At 31.7% G+C, this 15,311-nt stretch overlaps 1 protein-coding gene across 6 annotated transcripts in view; it reads right to left on the bottom strand.

Moving 5' to 3' along the window:
* Positions 1 to 1,346: 1,346 nt before the first annotated feature.
* The window catches only part of CPSF6 (cleavage and polyadenylation specific factor 6), a 41,838-nt gene continuing 27,873 nt past the window's right edge, over positions 1,347 to 15,311 (bottom strand). For 2 of the 6 annotated variants that reach the window (XM_020990227.2, XM_020990231.2), the window contains 2 exons: positions 13,982 to 14,177; positions 1,347 to 6,311 (listed from right to left, as the gene is read on the bottom strand). In XM_020990227.2, the coding sequence (XP_020845886.1) occupies positions 13,988 to 14,177 (190 nt within the window). In that variant the 3' untranslated portion in view covers positions 1,347 to 6,311; positions 13,982 to 13,987. Of the gene's footprint in view, positions 13,711 to 13,819; positions 13,898 to 13,981; positions 14,178 to 15,311 lie in introns of all 6 variants that reach the window. The other 4 variants (XM_020990230.2, XM_020990232.2, XR_002325268.2 and 1 more) reach the window with 3 other exon arrangements.

The raw sequence follows: 15,311 nt of genomic DNA, 5'->3' as shown, positions 1-15,311 counted from the left end.
ACTACTCCTGGAAGCTCTGCCAAAAAGTCTTGCACATGGCTATCTGTTCTTAAGATTATTTTTGATCCCCTGGTCCAACAGCCTTTACAAAAATTCATCTGGATTCATTAAGTACTTAGTTCTTATATACAAAGGATCAATTAAAAAATAAATCTGGGCTATCAGGGGTTTAGCCTTATGAGCCTAATTCCAATTTTTGTTGCAAATTGACATGGAAAAAACTCACTGAAACCACATCCATAATTTGACTCTTTTAAAGATTTCCACACACATCATCTATAAAAGTACACTGTGTTTACTTAAAGCAGAATAAAACAGAGTTTACAATTCTCCTGAAATAATTACTTTAATCAAAAAGTTACCAGGAGCCATGGATGGCACAGAATATCATAGTCTTCAAATTCACTATTATACTAATTTTAAAACAGAAAAAAGTAAGTGATGATTCAGTAGTACTATTACATTAAATTACCTAATTTTCTTATTAAATTTTTTTTTAATTTTGGAAGCAATGGGGATTAAGTGACTTGCCCAGGGTCATACAGCTAGCTAGTAAGCGTCTGGGGCTGAATTTGAACTCGGGTCCTCCTGGCTCCAGGGCAGGTGCTCTACCTGCCCCTAAATTACCTAATATTAAAAATAATTTTCACTACCTTAAAAAAAAAAAGGCATGTAGAGAGGTAGCTAGGGCATAAAGATCAGGACTCCCATACTGCTACTTCAAGTGTCTTTAACTCCAACAATGGTTTAAAACTTCCATAAATGTTAACTACCCATGTTCTTACCCAGTAACCACAACTACGTTAGTCATAGCATGTAACAAATAGTATTTTGCACTGTTCACTAATGCTATTACTGCAAAAATTCAAGTACCTAAAATTTGATCAAATTAATGTTACATAGCATTTTGGAGGTTCTTCTTCTTTATTCCTTTCTGCATATTATCTTTTAAGGTGACTCTTGTGAAGTAAACCTAAAGTGGGATAACAGACTTTGAGAGCTAGGAGGAATCTTACTGGTCAATTTAGTTACTCCTCTTACTTTACAGGTAAGGAAACAGCAATATGAACTAAGTTGCCCACAGATAGGTTTTAGCACTGACATAATACTAAAACTTAAGTATCCTAATTCCTAGTCCAGTGAGCTCTCTACTAGACCACACACCTTTCCAATACTAGCATTCCTATACTTCCAATACTAGCAATCTTAGTACGAAACAATCTTATTTCTGATACAGCATATAATTTTACTTCTTAGTTTTACTATGCAATGCCAGCAGTGTATGAATTATTCATGACTTTACAAAATAATGTTACAAGAAAAACTAAAAAGGACAGACTGCAAAGTATTTATCAAAACTGTATTTTATTTTTTCAATACAAGATAAATACCATGCTTATTACTACTGCAGTTTTAAAGCCAACAAAGGCCATATAGCAAACTGCTGAACAGTCACCTAAATGCAAAAGAAAAGTAAAGATGGAAAGTGGACATTAACACAAAATTCCAACTACAAACACTTTTAAAAAATGGAATGAGATTTAAAAGAAGCTAACCTGAAAGTCTAGTTCACCTGGACAGGACGTTAAAATGATGTCCATTTGATCAAATACCACCTTACCTTTGCACAGATATCTTATGAAGTCACCATATATTCAATAGCTAAAGATGTATGACTTTCTTTGGCCTGCTGGTATTAACTTATTATTTACAAACTCTTATTTAGGAATTCAAATAGACACTGGTTACACAGGGTACAATTTTTTGTTAGGAGCTTTCTAACAGAAATCACACAAAAATTTGATATGGTTGTACAGTACCACAAACAGCTGGTTATACAACCTGGACCAAGGTGACAATATAATAATAAACAGGTAACTTTTAAGGCTAACCATCAACATCAGATGTATCCCTTAAAATGATCATTTACTACAAAGGATCCTCTCCCTTTATTTACCACCTGAGTACTATAGGTTTTTCCTCAAAACACACCACCAATCAAAATGAATTTACCATTATATTTTCAAATCATGTAACATGGAATGCCAAGGAGTATTATGCAGCAACAGTGTGACAGTAAGAACCAGTGTTCAAAGACATCCTTTACACTAACTGCAGGCATCTACCTATTTATAAAATACTTAACAATAAGACATTAATTCCAAAGGAAGTTATATGATATATCCATGTGGAAAACTTGGTTGTCTTTAATACAATTAAATTGCCCTTTCAGAACTTTTGTGACTTCATTCAAATTGGTTCGTTCTATCTGAAGTCAGATTTTTAAAGATTTCCATTCACAAATGCCCAGTGGAGTAGGAAGTCCTCTAGTATTATCAAATCAATAGACTTTTATATCTCTATCTATACCAAGTGTATATTTCCCACATAGAAAAAATAAGCAGTTTTAATTGTTGCACATTTAAATAGCAAACATCAACCACCCAAAGTTCTAAATAAGAAACAATGGTTAAGACAAACACTAAATCAATCCAAGTAGGATAAGTATAATACAATTACCTGAATATTTTGAATATTCATAAAAATCCACGTTGCTTCTTCCCAATGCTAGGAAAGACAAGTATAAGAATTTCCTCCCAGAAGCCTAGACAAAGTTTTTTTCTTCATATTTTCTACCACTTTAAGATATTTTAAACTTTTAACAACAAATATTTCAGTTGGTCTATGTCAGATATTTTACATCAGAAACATAAATGCTACACTTAAGGCCACATCTCAATTTACTCGATTCTTTTGTATGCTGTTCATTTTATAAGAAACTAGTCTAAGGCTTCCAAGAGTCAATTTGTATAAAAAAAATTTTAAAGGCATTATTTTTGAAAAGGTGACAAGGAAATACATTAATAATTGTAGGAACAGGAAATCAGAAATTCTTTCTGAAAATCACTACATATATACTTTCACCATAAATGGCAAATATATACAACATATGTCTGTAGTTATCCACATACAACTGGGAAAAACATTTACAGAGGATGTAGGGATGCAACTAGTCATTATAACCAATTTTTAAAATACAGTCTTCTTAAAACTGTGAGAACATCAACAATGTACTCTCAAAAATGAAATCACAACATAAACGTCCTCTTTAAATAACTTAAGCTGAAGCTTAAACAGAAAAAAAGATTTCTTATCTTACAAAGTACAGAAAATGTAATGATAGTTCAGGTACGACAGCCAAAATGTTGGGAGTACTCTCAACAGAAAGGCCCATCAGCAGCATCTCTTCTCGTAAAATGATTTGTATTTTTAGGTTATTGGCACATTTAAGGGGATACAGGGGAGAAGCTTTCCCCTTTGAACACCCCTTCGTGATAAAAGATTGTGCAGCTTTCTATTAAAGCCTCCACATTTATTCAGAAATAACTGATCTTTAATGACAAGAAACATTCTCCACAGGAGACTAGTTAAAAATAATAATCTTAGCTATTTTACATATCTTTTTTTGAGTGGTTCTAAGAATTTTAATTAAGAACCACCTTTGTAAAGGGACACAATAAAATATAAGTATAAATGAATGTTACCCTTTGACACATTTTACCTAACCAAATTCCACAAGCCAACAAGCATTTGCAATTTGATGACACTGGGGGGAAAAATGTGAAAATCAAATCACACTTAATCAAATAATGCTCAGATACCAAATAAGGTACCACCTAGGTGCTACAACAGTAATGAAACTGGCCAATAGCATTCTATTTAAGATTAACAAGCACTATTATTTTCAAATTAAACTAAAGCTTGAAACCACATTCTTTTACACTTATAAATCAAGAAATAATGAAAGGCTCTGGAATATTTTTCTTTTTGGTGTCTACAAAAGGGCTGACCCCTCTTTGGATTCTTTTTATATGCAAAAACAAGAAAACAGTTTTTAATAACATTAGAGCTAATGAAATAATTTGACCAGCCCATAAATAGAATTGAGGGGGAGACGGAGGGAACATTAAAGAGAGCTCATTCATCCTATACATTCATGACAAACTAGGTAGTAAATGAGGGTCAACTGACACAGTTCAACTGTAAACCAAAATGGACTTCTTTCCAGCAACAACTACTTAAGATAATGAATTAGCAATTCTGAAACAACATTTGGTACACTCTGCCCACAGCACAAAAGCCGTATTGAGAAAGTAGGGGTGAAAACTGATAGTGCATTAGCAAAGATCTCTTGCCAAATATGTGATAAAGACTAAAATATGTGTAAGTTTCCATGTAAATACCTTTAAAATGTTTTGATCTTTATGATTCCATTTTAACATTAAAACAAAATTCTATTCTTATGAACACTTTAACTTACCTGTGAGTTGTCCTTTTAGTATCAACTACTCTCTTGCAATAGGTATATATTCAATATTAATTCCCATTGTGTATTTTGAATGATAGTTTAACAAAGATAAGAAACAACACCAAAACTATTTGAAACCCCTATGCACAAACTAGGAAAATAAAAATCACATAACCTTAATACAACTTCCAAGTTAACATTTTTTTAAAAGGAAGCATCACTTTAAACAAAATTAAAGAAACATAAAAATTACTTCTGATAGCAAAGTTTTGACAAACATCAATGATCCCATGCATGAACATTCCAGTCACAAAAAAATTTTAAAATAAAACTGGGAAAGAATATATGGACAATTCCCAAAATAAAAGGCGATTTGGGAGGAAATGATCTGATCTTGTTAAAGGATCAAAGCCAGTGGTTTGCACCTGCACATTACACAAGTTCTTAGTAAAAACTAACTCAAATCTGTGCCATTGGAGACAGTCCCTCTTTTAAATTAAGCCCCTGAGGCCTTAAAAACTTATGCTAAAAACAAAAGCCAAACACTCTTAGGCAGTTTTAAGGACAAGACACATTTCTGGACGAATCATTAGTGATTTATACTATATTGACTTCCATAAACAAAAGTCTAATTAAGGTGACATTCAGCTGATGCAGAACAAAGATCTTTTTTTTTTGCCATTTTTTCCAAATCTGATAGGTCACGAGAGCCAGTTGTTTTAGAAATATACCTTTGTTGAGTCATATAAAAAATTTTTAAGGTAGGCCTGCAAAAATTTCAGATGATGAATTTTGCAGTATGAACCAACAGGCTGCATGAATGTAAAAAGCATACGTATATATTTGCTTACAGTGGGAGGATGTACTTATTAACCGAAATAAATGAGAATAAAATCTAGTACCTTAAAAAAAATTATGCTCATGAAAAAAAATCCACATTATTTGAAAAATCAAAACTAAGGCTCTCTTTACTCACATTTATCTGGTGCACAGCTGTATATATTCTCTCTATGGCTTCAAAATACACCAAGAGCACCTTTTCAAATATAAATCTGCAAAATGGCAGCACCTCAATTGCCAAGATGTTTCTTCAATGCTAATGGTTTACAATTAAATGTTCCTTTATACATTCGTGTTATAATTAAGTGGCATACCATGGCAGATAATACAGATTTTACTAAGATGTTGAACCCATAGATTTTTGACCCCTAACGTTGACTGGATTACGTGGATCACAATGTTAGTCAAACTGCAGTTTTTACAATTTTACATACCATTTAGTAAATTCACAAGCCATCTAAGTAAAAATAGCTAGAAAAGCAGAATATAGAAATATTAAATACTCCTTGTAATCACCTATTCTAATATCAAAATCAAGTGCAAAGAGACACTTAATTAGTATGTTTAATCCACTGAACGCAAGATTAGGTTGATGCATATCCAAAAACTATTGCGATGCTTTTTTTAAAGGACAGTATAAATGTTGTCATAGTAACATTATCTTCAAATATTGCTGAACACAAGACTTTCCCTGAGGTGTAAACATCAAATAACTTGAACAGCTTTACACATCAGCCCCATTAAACAGTTTATTACAACACTACATCTATTGTAATCAAAGTGGTGCTGTTTACAGACATTATCATATGAACATTTTAACAAGAACAAACTACTATAAAAACAAGCATTTACTTGACTTTTTTTCCAATTGCTTGCACATTATAATGGCCAAATGTATATAACCAGTAATAAAGTTGCAAAAGCTATAACTTTTAAATCACACAGGTTTCCTTCAAATAAAACAGTTAAGCAACATAAAAAGTAAAAGTAGAGCTACTGGTTACCATTTATGCAGATTTGCTTTATTCAGATCTATTCCTGTTCATTTTATCCATGAATCCTTACAGGTTCAGTTCAATCACAAGAAGCAAACTGCTGGACAAGCGTCACTTTCCCCCATGAAGAATGTTTCTTGTCTTGCAAGGTGTTCCTCTTCCTTCAGCTGTAATGTGTCAAAATTTGTGATGTAGATTTTGCTATTCCCCATAATACACAGAAAAAATGTTGGCTTAACTATACAGACACAAGTCGTGCATCTACTTCACCATCATGTAATCTAACACAAAATAAGCATTATGGAAACAGTAGCTGTTCTGTCTACTGGCAGAGAAACTCAAATCAACAAATCTTGTCACCACTCACATTTTTCACCCACAACACACTCTTTCTCTTTCCCCCCAAAATGAAATGGTAGTTGCTTAAAAAAACCATATATGGACCAATAACAAAGCAGCTACTGTCTCACTGTGATGATGGAAACATTTAGACCTTTTCCTAAAGAAGGTATACTACAAAAGTAAATGAATGCGTGCTTGGATGATTTGACTATATATTTTCATCCACCTACATATCAATTCTAAATTAATTCATTTAACAATTAGAAAGCTGAACTGAAAATGAAATGATTCTTTACATATTAGTTATATTTATTTAATAACATACAGGAATATCTGTAATTGTTATAAATCATATGCTGCTCCATGTTACAAAAAGTGTAAATAAGTAGAGATCAATATGGGCAATATAACTAAATATGATGACATCTAAATACAAATTTTTAGACATAATACAAATGGAAAACATTTACTTAAATTTCCACCCCATTCCACCCAGACAAATTGCTAAACCAGCATTATTGGCTAAGCATAAGACAAAATTTAATTTCTTTTAAATCTACAACGTTCACTTTAAATTACTGACTTTAAAAGCTCACAAGTAAATGGCATAAATTTGATAAATTTAAAAGTCAATAATAATAATCCATTACATAAATTTTCATATTTCAGGTCACAGTTTAAACATTCAACAACTTCATAAGTACTGAAAGCAATTTTTTCCAGTGACAAAGGAATGTTTAGCTTTAACACCAGATATTTGAGAGATAATTTCATAAAAGACCATTCAAAAGTTCTTGCAAGGACTCCTTCAATAATGAGGGAGTTTAAGGATTTTAATCACAGGAACTGTATATTTGATGATATAAAGGTACTCTTTGTTTTTTGAATACTCTACTGTGTGGATTTCCTTAAGTCAAAATTTAAATTCACTACTATTAATAAACAAAATGGATTAAGAATTCCTGCCAATTATTGAGAAGTTTCATAAATGGGTTTTTAATTACTTTATGTCTCCCCAACTAATTTGAAAGATCTTACAGTTAAGGACTGTCATCTCATCTTTGGCTCCCCAGTGCGTTCCGTAGAGCTAGCACTGAATAAACACTTGATGATAATGATGATGACGATGATGATGAGTCTGATTTTAGAAGTGTATGTGTGTTTGTGTGTAGAGGGGTTGGAACTTGATAAAGTCTATATTTTCTTCTCTAAAACAGTTCCCAAGTCCTCAGAGCTATTTCTGAAGATTTTATATTCACTCTGCAAAAAGATACTAAAGAATTTCTAGTGTTTTACTGCATTTCTAATTATAGAACTTTTGAGAGACCTATAAGCTACCAATTATGAATTAAATACAAAATTGTAGTTTGAGTTTTATCTCGTATTTTTTCATCCTTCACATTGCATATTCTTGGGTAGAGAAAGTATTAAATAAATGCAATGCAAAGCATAGAGGTAAATGTTTAGATCTGACAACATGTTAGATAACAAGAATCAATTGGGGGGGGGAGTGGGAAAATAACATGGAAGAGGAAATGTATTTAGTACCCCTCCACACACACAACACTTTACCACATACATTGGCATTTTATATTGTTCAATATTTAAACATGACATTATTTCCTAACTTTTCTGGGAAGATCTTTAAATGCATAGTTCAAATTTCTATATATAAAACAAGGTGGATTCATCATCTTGTAAAAAAAAAAGTTTAAACCCAACCTGAACCCTTTAAAAAAAAATCATACAGAACATAATAAATTAGAAGAACATTCCAATATTTTTTAATCCTTGTTTCTAAACACTTCATACATTTATTAGTCACGTAGAAATACAAATTTCACAGTATCTCAGAAGAAAGCAAATTTAAAAGTAAATTACAAATGTTTCCATTAACCCATTCAACAACTTTTCAGAAATACTTAAGTAGACATCTACATGAACAAAGAATTAGAAAAGAGCACAGAAATTCCAAAGATTTTCTATGTCCGTGCTTCTAGGAATGTCATCTTGTCTTATCGGTAATGACGATGCTATGCATCATAACTGTGTCATTTTCCTACAAAAGCTAGGATTATGACAGCAGTTATAATACAAAAGGTATGGGGAAAATATGGAATTCATTAATCAATAAGAGAAGTTTGTAAATGGAAATGAGTGTATTAAAGTCCATGCACAAAGAAACAATATTCAATAACATTTTTTGGTAATGCAAAATCTTAACAATTTAACAATTTCATTTTAAAAATTGCAAATTTCTATTTAAAAAAAAAATTTCAACAAATCCATCAGATATATTTAAACTAATAAGGCAATTTCACGTGGCTAATAAGATTTTGGTAAGACAAAAAGCACTTTAGTGGTGGACTTTGTTCAACTCAGTGGAACCAAAACTCTCTTTTTATGACTAAACTTTTCTTTTTCCCTCTAACTTAAAAGTGTCCTGGATTATGAGAAAAGAATGAGGGCACCAAACAATGGGTACTTATATTTTGTTATTAACACCCTAAATAAAAAAGGAATGTAGGTCTAAATTCCTACATGTTGATGCACTAATATATATTACAAACAATTCTCTGTTTATTGTAGATGTATACAAAAGGAAAAAAAATCCCACTATTAAAACACAAAAATTTTAAAATTATTCCCTTTGGGCCCTTGAATAGTACTTACCTCTCCTTTAAACTAAAGTCTTTTTTTAAAGAAGTTACTGGGTGATATTCTAAATTGCCTCACAATGGCAGCAGGCTAATTATTTAGCAGTCTAGCTATATTCAAAGTCAGTTTTAATATCCAAATAAGGCTTATAACATGTAACCTCTCCCCACCCAATCAGCTAAGAATCTCTGTGTAAATTTAAAATGTGCAACCCTTCAGGCAAGCTTTCAGATTATGAAAACATAAACTTTTATTCTGAATATTAGGTTTTCTGAATAGTATTAACTAATCATTCAATATTAATTTGAAACATTCATTCAAACAAAACTACAGTCTACTTTACAAACTAAACAGTGAAAGTAAGTTTCACATTGAAATGAAGGTGAGGAGATGCAGCAACCCACAGTCACTGATAAATAGTATAAAAACAGGAAATTCAATGAGTTTTTAAATAAAATTATACTTATTCTCAAACCACCATAAGCAAAATATTTACAACTTCATACAAACCATGATTTTACAAATGTACAGACATCTAGAAATTCTTACATTTAAGGAAATATTACAAATAAACATACTTTTGTTATTATTACTTCTTACTATTATTGTTCAGAACTTTTATAATATCTGGGGAACCAAAAGAGTATGCAATAAAAGGTAAAACACTGGAAGAACAAAAAAACACAGGCCTAGATTATGCAGTTTTTAATAATGCCTTTAAGAGCTGAAAAACTGGTTTAGTAGAGTGCTTTGTATATAGCAATTAGTTTAAAAATGTTTGTTGAATAAAATTTTAAATAGTTGAGTACCAAATATTAACATTTATGAGGGATATGAAAATATTTACTTGTCTCCCCTCACCCAATAAGCCTGGTTTTAAAAAAAAAAATTCAAATTTGTTCTATAGCTATTTTCTCGGTGTTAGGTTTTCTATTATACTGCTATGTTCTTCACAATTTTGCACAACCATGGATGGCTATGTACAGAATACTAGAATAGGAGCAACTTTAAAGATCAATTAAATATAAGGAAACCAAAAAAATCTAGGATCATAAATTTAGAACTAGAAGGCACCGCAGAGGTCAGTGAATATAATCCTCTCATTTTACACATGAGGAAACTGAGACTCCCACAAGATTTAAAGTGCCTTGCTCAAGGTCATAGCAGTAGTAGGTCCTTTCGTGGCTCAAAGTCCAATGCTGTGTCCCCTACAACATGCTTATAAGGTTAACATTTACATTTACAGAAATGATTAGAGATAAAACCAGACTGATTCGGAGCAATGAGAAAGGCAAAGATCAGTCAGAATTTGCCAGGTCAATAAAGAGTTGTACTTTATTACTCCAAAGTACATAAAGCCCAAATTAACATCTGATGTTCTATAAGGTAAGGATGTCACCAGAAAGAGATCCTGCCAGAGTGCGATTTGCTATCAGCACTTTTACTGTTGGAAAGCAAAAGCACTGCTAAATCATGTTTGTGTCTAAAATAAGCTACATCCCATGATCTTATTTATAACATGCTTGCTTTTCACAAGTAGTGCAAATAAAACATAGAAACTTCAGTCCAGCTTAGAATAAATGACTCCATATTTCCAATTAATATAGCATAAATTAACTGAATTACTACACTATATAATAAGGCTGAGAATTACTCAAACCAAACATTCAGGTTTTATTACTTTTTTTTAAACAAGAATTTCAGATCAAATTTATTTTTAATTACCTTTCAAAAGGAAAACATGTCAATAGTTCAACCTCTCTCATCCTGATAAAGGTAATCACTTCTGAGATTTCCAGGGAAATGAATAGGGACAAAAGAAAAAAATTAAACGACCCACCATACTTTCCTTTATGAACATAAAGGAAATTCAAATTCACATCCAGAAAAGAAAGGGAAGCTTAGATTATTAATAACTCATTTCTTTTAAAACTATATAAAGCAAGCGTTATACTACTTATATTTTGCATAGAGTGGTTTGAGAATATTGATGAAGAAATTACAAAAAATGAAGCACAATGCAGTTACATACCAAAATTTACAATATTTGAGGTCTTGCCCTCAAACTACTAATAGTTTTATAAAAATAGTTACACAATTTTAAGAAATGAGTGAATGTACTTAACATGTTATCAACAGTTTGAACACACAAAAAATTAAGATGGGACAGACAAATAACAACTTGTTGACATCCATCAAATTAACAATTAAGAACGTGTGCCTGTTTTTGTATCAATGTGTCACTTTTATAAAAATTCCATTGCTTTTTTATTTGCATACATAATTTCCACTGACATTCATTTGGCTTTCAGGATGCTATCGATCCATTAAGTACATCTAAAACTTTACAAGAAAGATCAAGAGGACTCACGAATTTAAAAGCTTCAAAGTGGGTCAACAGCAGACCTCATTTTAGTGGGTTAGCAATAACTTCTATCATTAAGGTTTGGGGTTTTTTAATTTTGCTTTTTAAGATTCTTTGGCTGAAATATTTTACTCTGCTCCACAACCTTTTAATTGACTTACATCCGTAATCAATAATGGTGGTACAGCAAAAAGCACAATATATTTCAGAAATCCATAAGCAATTTTTTTCTTTAGATGAAGGTACATATTACAACTCAGTTTAGATTAAAGTACAAAAATAAAATGAGGGAATTTTGGTATTATACATCAGAATTTTAAGAAAAAGATTTCAATAACATTTTGCCAGTTCATAGTTAATTGCTAAATATAATTTAACTTATGAAATACCTAGGTGATTAACGTTGGAATGTAGTATCAGAGTATTTGAAATTTACAATGGACTTTACATGTCAGGAATTTTTGCCCAAACAAATGTATATTTTCAGAATGTCATTAAACATATTTAAGAACAAAGAGAAATAACCAGGCACAAGGCCTTTAATATGAGGATCAATAAATTTAAGAATTAAATCCTAACAGTATTCAAGTTTTATTATCAGTATGCTTTCATTAACTAGAAGCTTGCTGATGTTAACTGACAAAGTCTAAATAAGAAATCAAAACACAGAACCTGTACCTGAGCGTAAATGAAATATGTGGTTACTAATATGATTCTTGAAATGAGATTGACAAAACTCAAATCATTAAGGATAACAAGCCATATGATGGTCACAATTTACTTCAATAATTAATTGATACAGTAAATAGCAGAATTTTTCCTGGTTAATTTGGCAAGTTCTCAAACTTGGGGCAAAAAAGAGTCTTATTTCTTAAGATACAGATTCACAAGATGCTATAACATTCAATTACTACCCACATCAAAAGTAAACTTATTTTAAAAATCTCTTTATATTTATGTATATATGAGGTTTGGAATTTTTTTTAAACCCTTGGGACTTTGTTTTTACCTCCCCTTAAAGGGGTTGTTTTGACCATTATTTATACATACATACATAACTGAATTCACAAAAAACTGAATTTTCAGTAATTATGAAACTAAAAGGCCAAGGAAAATCATTAAAACTAGGCAAAATATAGAACCACTAATGTATGTGGATAAAAATATGTAACCACTATTCAACTTAAATGGGTTACTTTCTGCAGAGCAGTATTAATTCATGAATTACTGATTTCAAAATGTGAAAACATATCTGAGGTGCTAGAAAAAAAAATCCATTCTAACTGTCTATACTAGATAAAATTTGAAACTTGAGCATTAAAAATTATGATACCTGCATCAAGACAACGATGATTAAATTTCCTAGATGCACCAAATTACTACTAAAAGTAAGCTATTAGAGAATAGCCCTAGACATGAAAGGGCTTAGGTTAAATATGGATCAACCATCAACATAAGGGCAAATATACTACTGATAACAAAAAAGTAACCTTTATATGTCACATGCATAAGCCATGTAATACCTTTCCCCACTTCTCATGTTATGAATAAATGCTATTTACAAATATAAAATCAAATTATACATGAAAATGAATTATACAGAGACATTTCTTCTATTAATATCCTTAATACATACAGAAGAAATTGTTTTAAAATACAGAAAAAAAGATAAGACAAGCAATGGTTATGGCTTATGAATGACACATTGAAGCAAATTGATTTCTGGCCAAAGGTTTTATCTCAAACTACTAAATGAGGACCTTCAGTTTTTAAAAATTTTATTATCTACTAGTATCCTAAACAAATCATAATTGTCATTTTCATATTTATTTTGCATAATAAAATAGCTTTTTATGATTCAAACAAATTTTGTGATTGTGAAATTATATGCTTCCTATCAAAAGGCATTTAATTGTGTTGTAACCATTTGCTGATCCTCAAACTAATAATGATACCAAAGTACATGCTTACCCATGACAGACAATAACAATTATGGGGGTAAAACTCAAAGAAATTTTAAACCTTTTTAAAGAAAATCTAGTATATAGGTATTTATATCTTATAGGAAATTTCAAACAATTTATTTTAATTTATTAAAAATGAAAACTATGAAAATGATTTGGGAGATAACAAATTTTCAGATTTTAGTAGTGGAGAATGAGCCCTCTTGATTAAGGTAGTAAGATATCTTCCTCTTTTCCCTAAAAAAGAATCAATCACATATCATACAAATTAACATATTCATGCAGTAAGAATATCTAAAAGGAGGGAGAAGAAATGTGGATTTTTTTTTTACCTGGACTTGCTTACCTGGCATTACTGTCTTGTGTGTTTCCTGAAGAACAAATCCTGCACATGTAGCGGGACCATTTAATATGTAGGCATTTACTGTATAAACAACAGCCTTGGAGTTATATTTAATGTTAATACTACTACAGACACTGACATACAGAAGGAACCGGCAATACCCACCTTCTCTTAACGGTGGCGATACTCTCGCTCTCTATCACGTTCTCTATCACGGTCTCGGTCACGATCCCGATGTCTTTCTCGTTCTCTGCTCCTCTCTCTATAATAATCATCATGACGATCTCTACTACGGGATTTGTGACGTCTGCTCTTTTCTCTGGATCTACTGTGGTCCCTCTCTCTCGATCGTTCACGTCTTCTAAAAGAAATTACTAGGTTAATACTCTTCTTAACTGGTTCCCTAAAAATGAACATTTCTTCCAGAAAGACAAAAAAAAACCTTTCCAAACACAGTTTAGATCTTCCACCTTGTCTGTCCCTTCCCTGTATTACTTATCTTGGGTCACCAAGAGCAATGTAAGATTATATATTTTATTAATCTCACACCATGAAGTACTGGACTGAGTTATATAAACAGTAAGGCAGCACACTATACAACCTCTAATACAAACTAACAAACAAATCAACTCAGCAAATATTAAGAACTATACCCGGCTCAAATAAAGTACAGATTCTATTATAGAGACAGATAACTTGGGTTATCAGCCAGCAGCTCAATAGAAACCTAGACCACTACTCTTCCAATAAATAAATAAAAATTCCTTATAATGAAAGCCTGAGTGATTTGGGTTCTCCCTCTTAATTAGGTTTATCCCATTTGAACCTTCTTTAACCAGGTTTTTCTGACATAGCAAACAACCAACCAAAGATTCTAAAATTAACTATTATTTCGAGACAAAATTCCATTTGCATTTTAATAATAGGGAGGAAAAGAGACTTTTGGTATTTTGGTTAATTTTTTTAAAGTAAAGAATGAATCGGAAATATATGAAAAGAAATCAAAAGCAGTCCATGAGAGAGAAAACACACACACACACACACACACACACACACACACACACAAAATGTTTCTTTTGCACTGTTTGCAAAGGTGGTGGATTTTAGGAATAGCTGCTCAGTCCTAGGGGAAACAGCATGTAGTCTTAGAGTTTGAGATTAATCCAGGGAAGAGATCTCAAGGGATATTTTTTCTTTTCTCTATGTTCTAAGGAGTATGAATCTAACCCAGGTAGATAGCATCATAATCTTTAGGTGAGTGTATATTTATAAAAGTTAGATTTTGCTGGCTGCTGTTGTTTCAGCTGTGTCTGACTCTTTGTGACCCCATTTGGGGTTTTCTTGACAAAGATATTGACGTGGTTTGCCATTTCCTTGTCCAGCTCATTTTACAGATGAGGAAACTGAGGCAAATAAGGTTAAGTGACTTGCCCAGGGTCACACGACAAGTATATGTCCAAGGCCACATTTGAACTCAGGAAGATGAGGCTTTCTG

This window comes from Phascolarctos cinereus, unplaced genomic scaffold (assembly GCF_003287225.1).
Source record: "Phascolarctos cinereus isolate Bilbo 61053 unplaced genomic scaffold, phaCin_HiC Scaffold_1;HRSCAF=81, whole genome shotgun sequence".
NCBI lineage: Eukaryota > Metazoa > Chordata > Mammalia > Diprotodontia > Phascolarctidae > Phascolarctos > Phascolarctos cinereus.
Note: the sequence above shows the minus strand (reverse complement) of the source record. Positions and strands in the feature narration are given on the sequence as shown.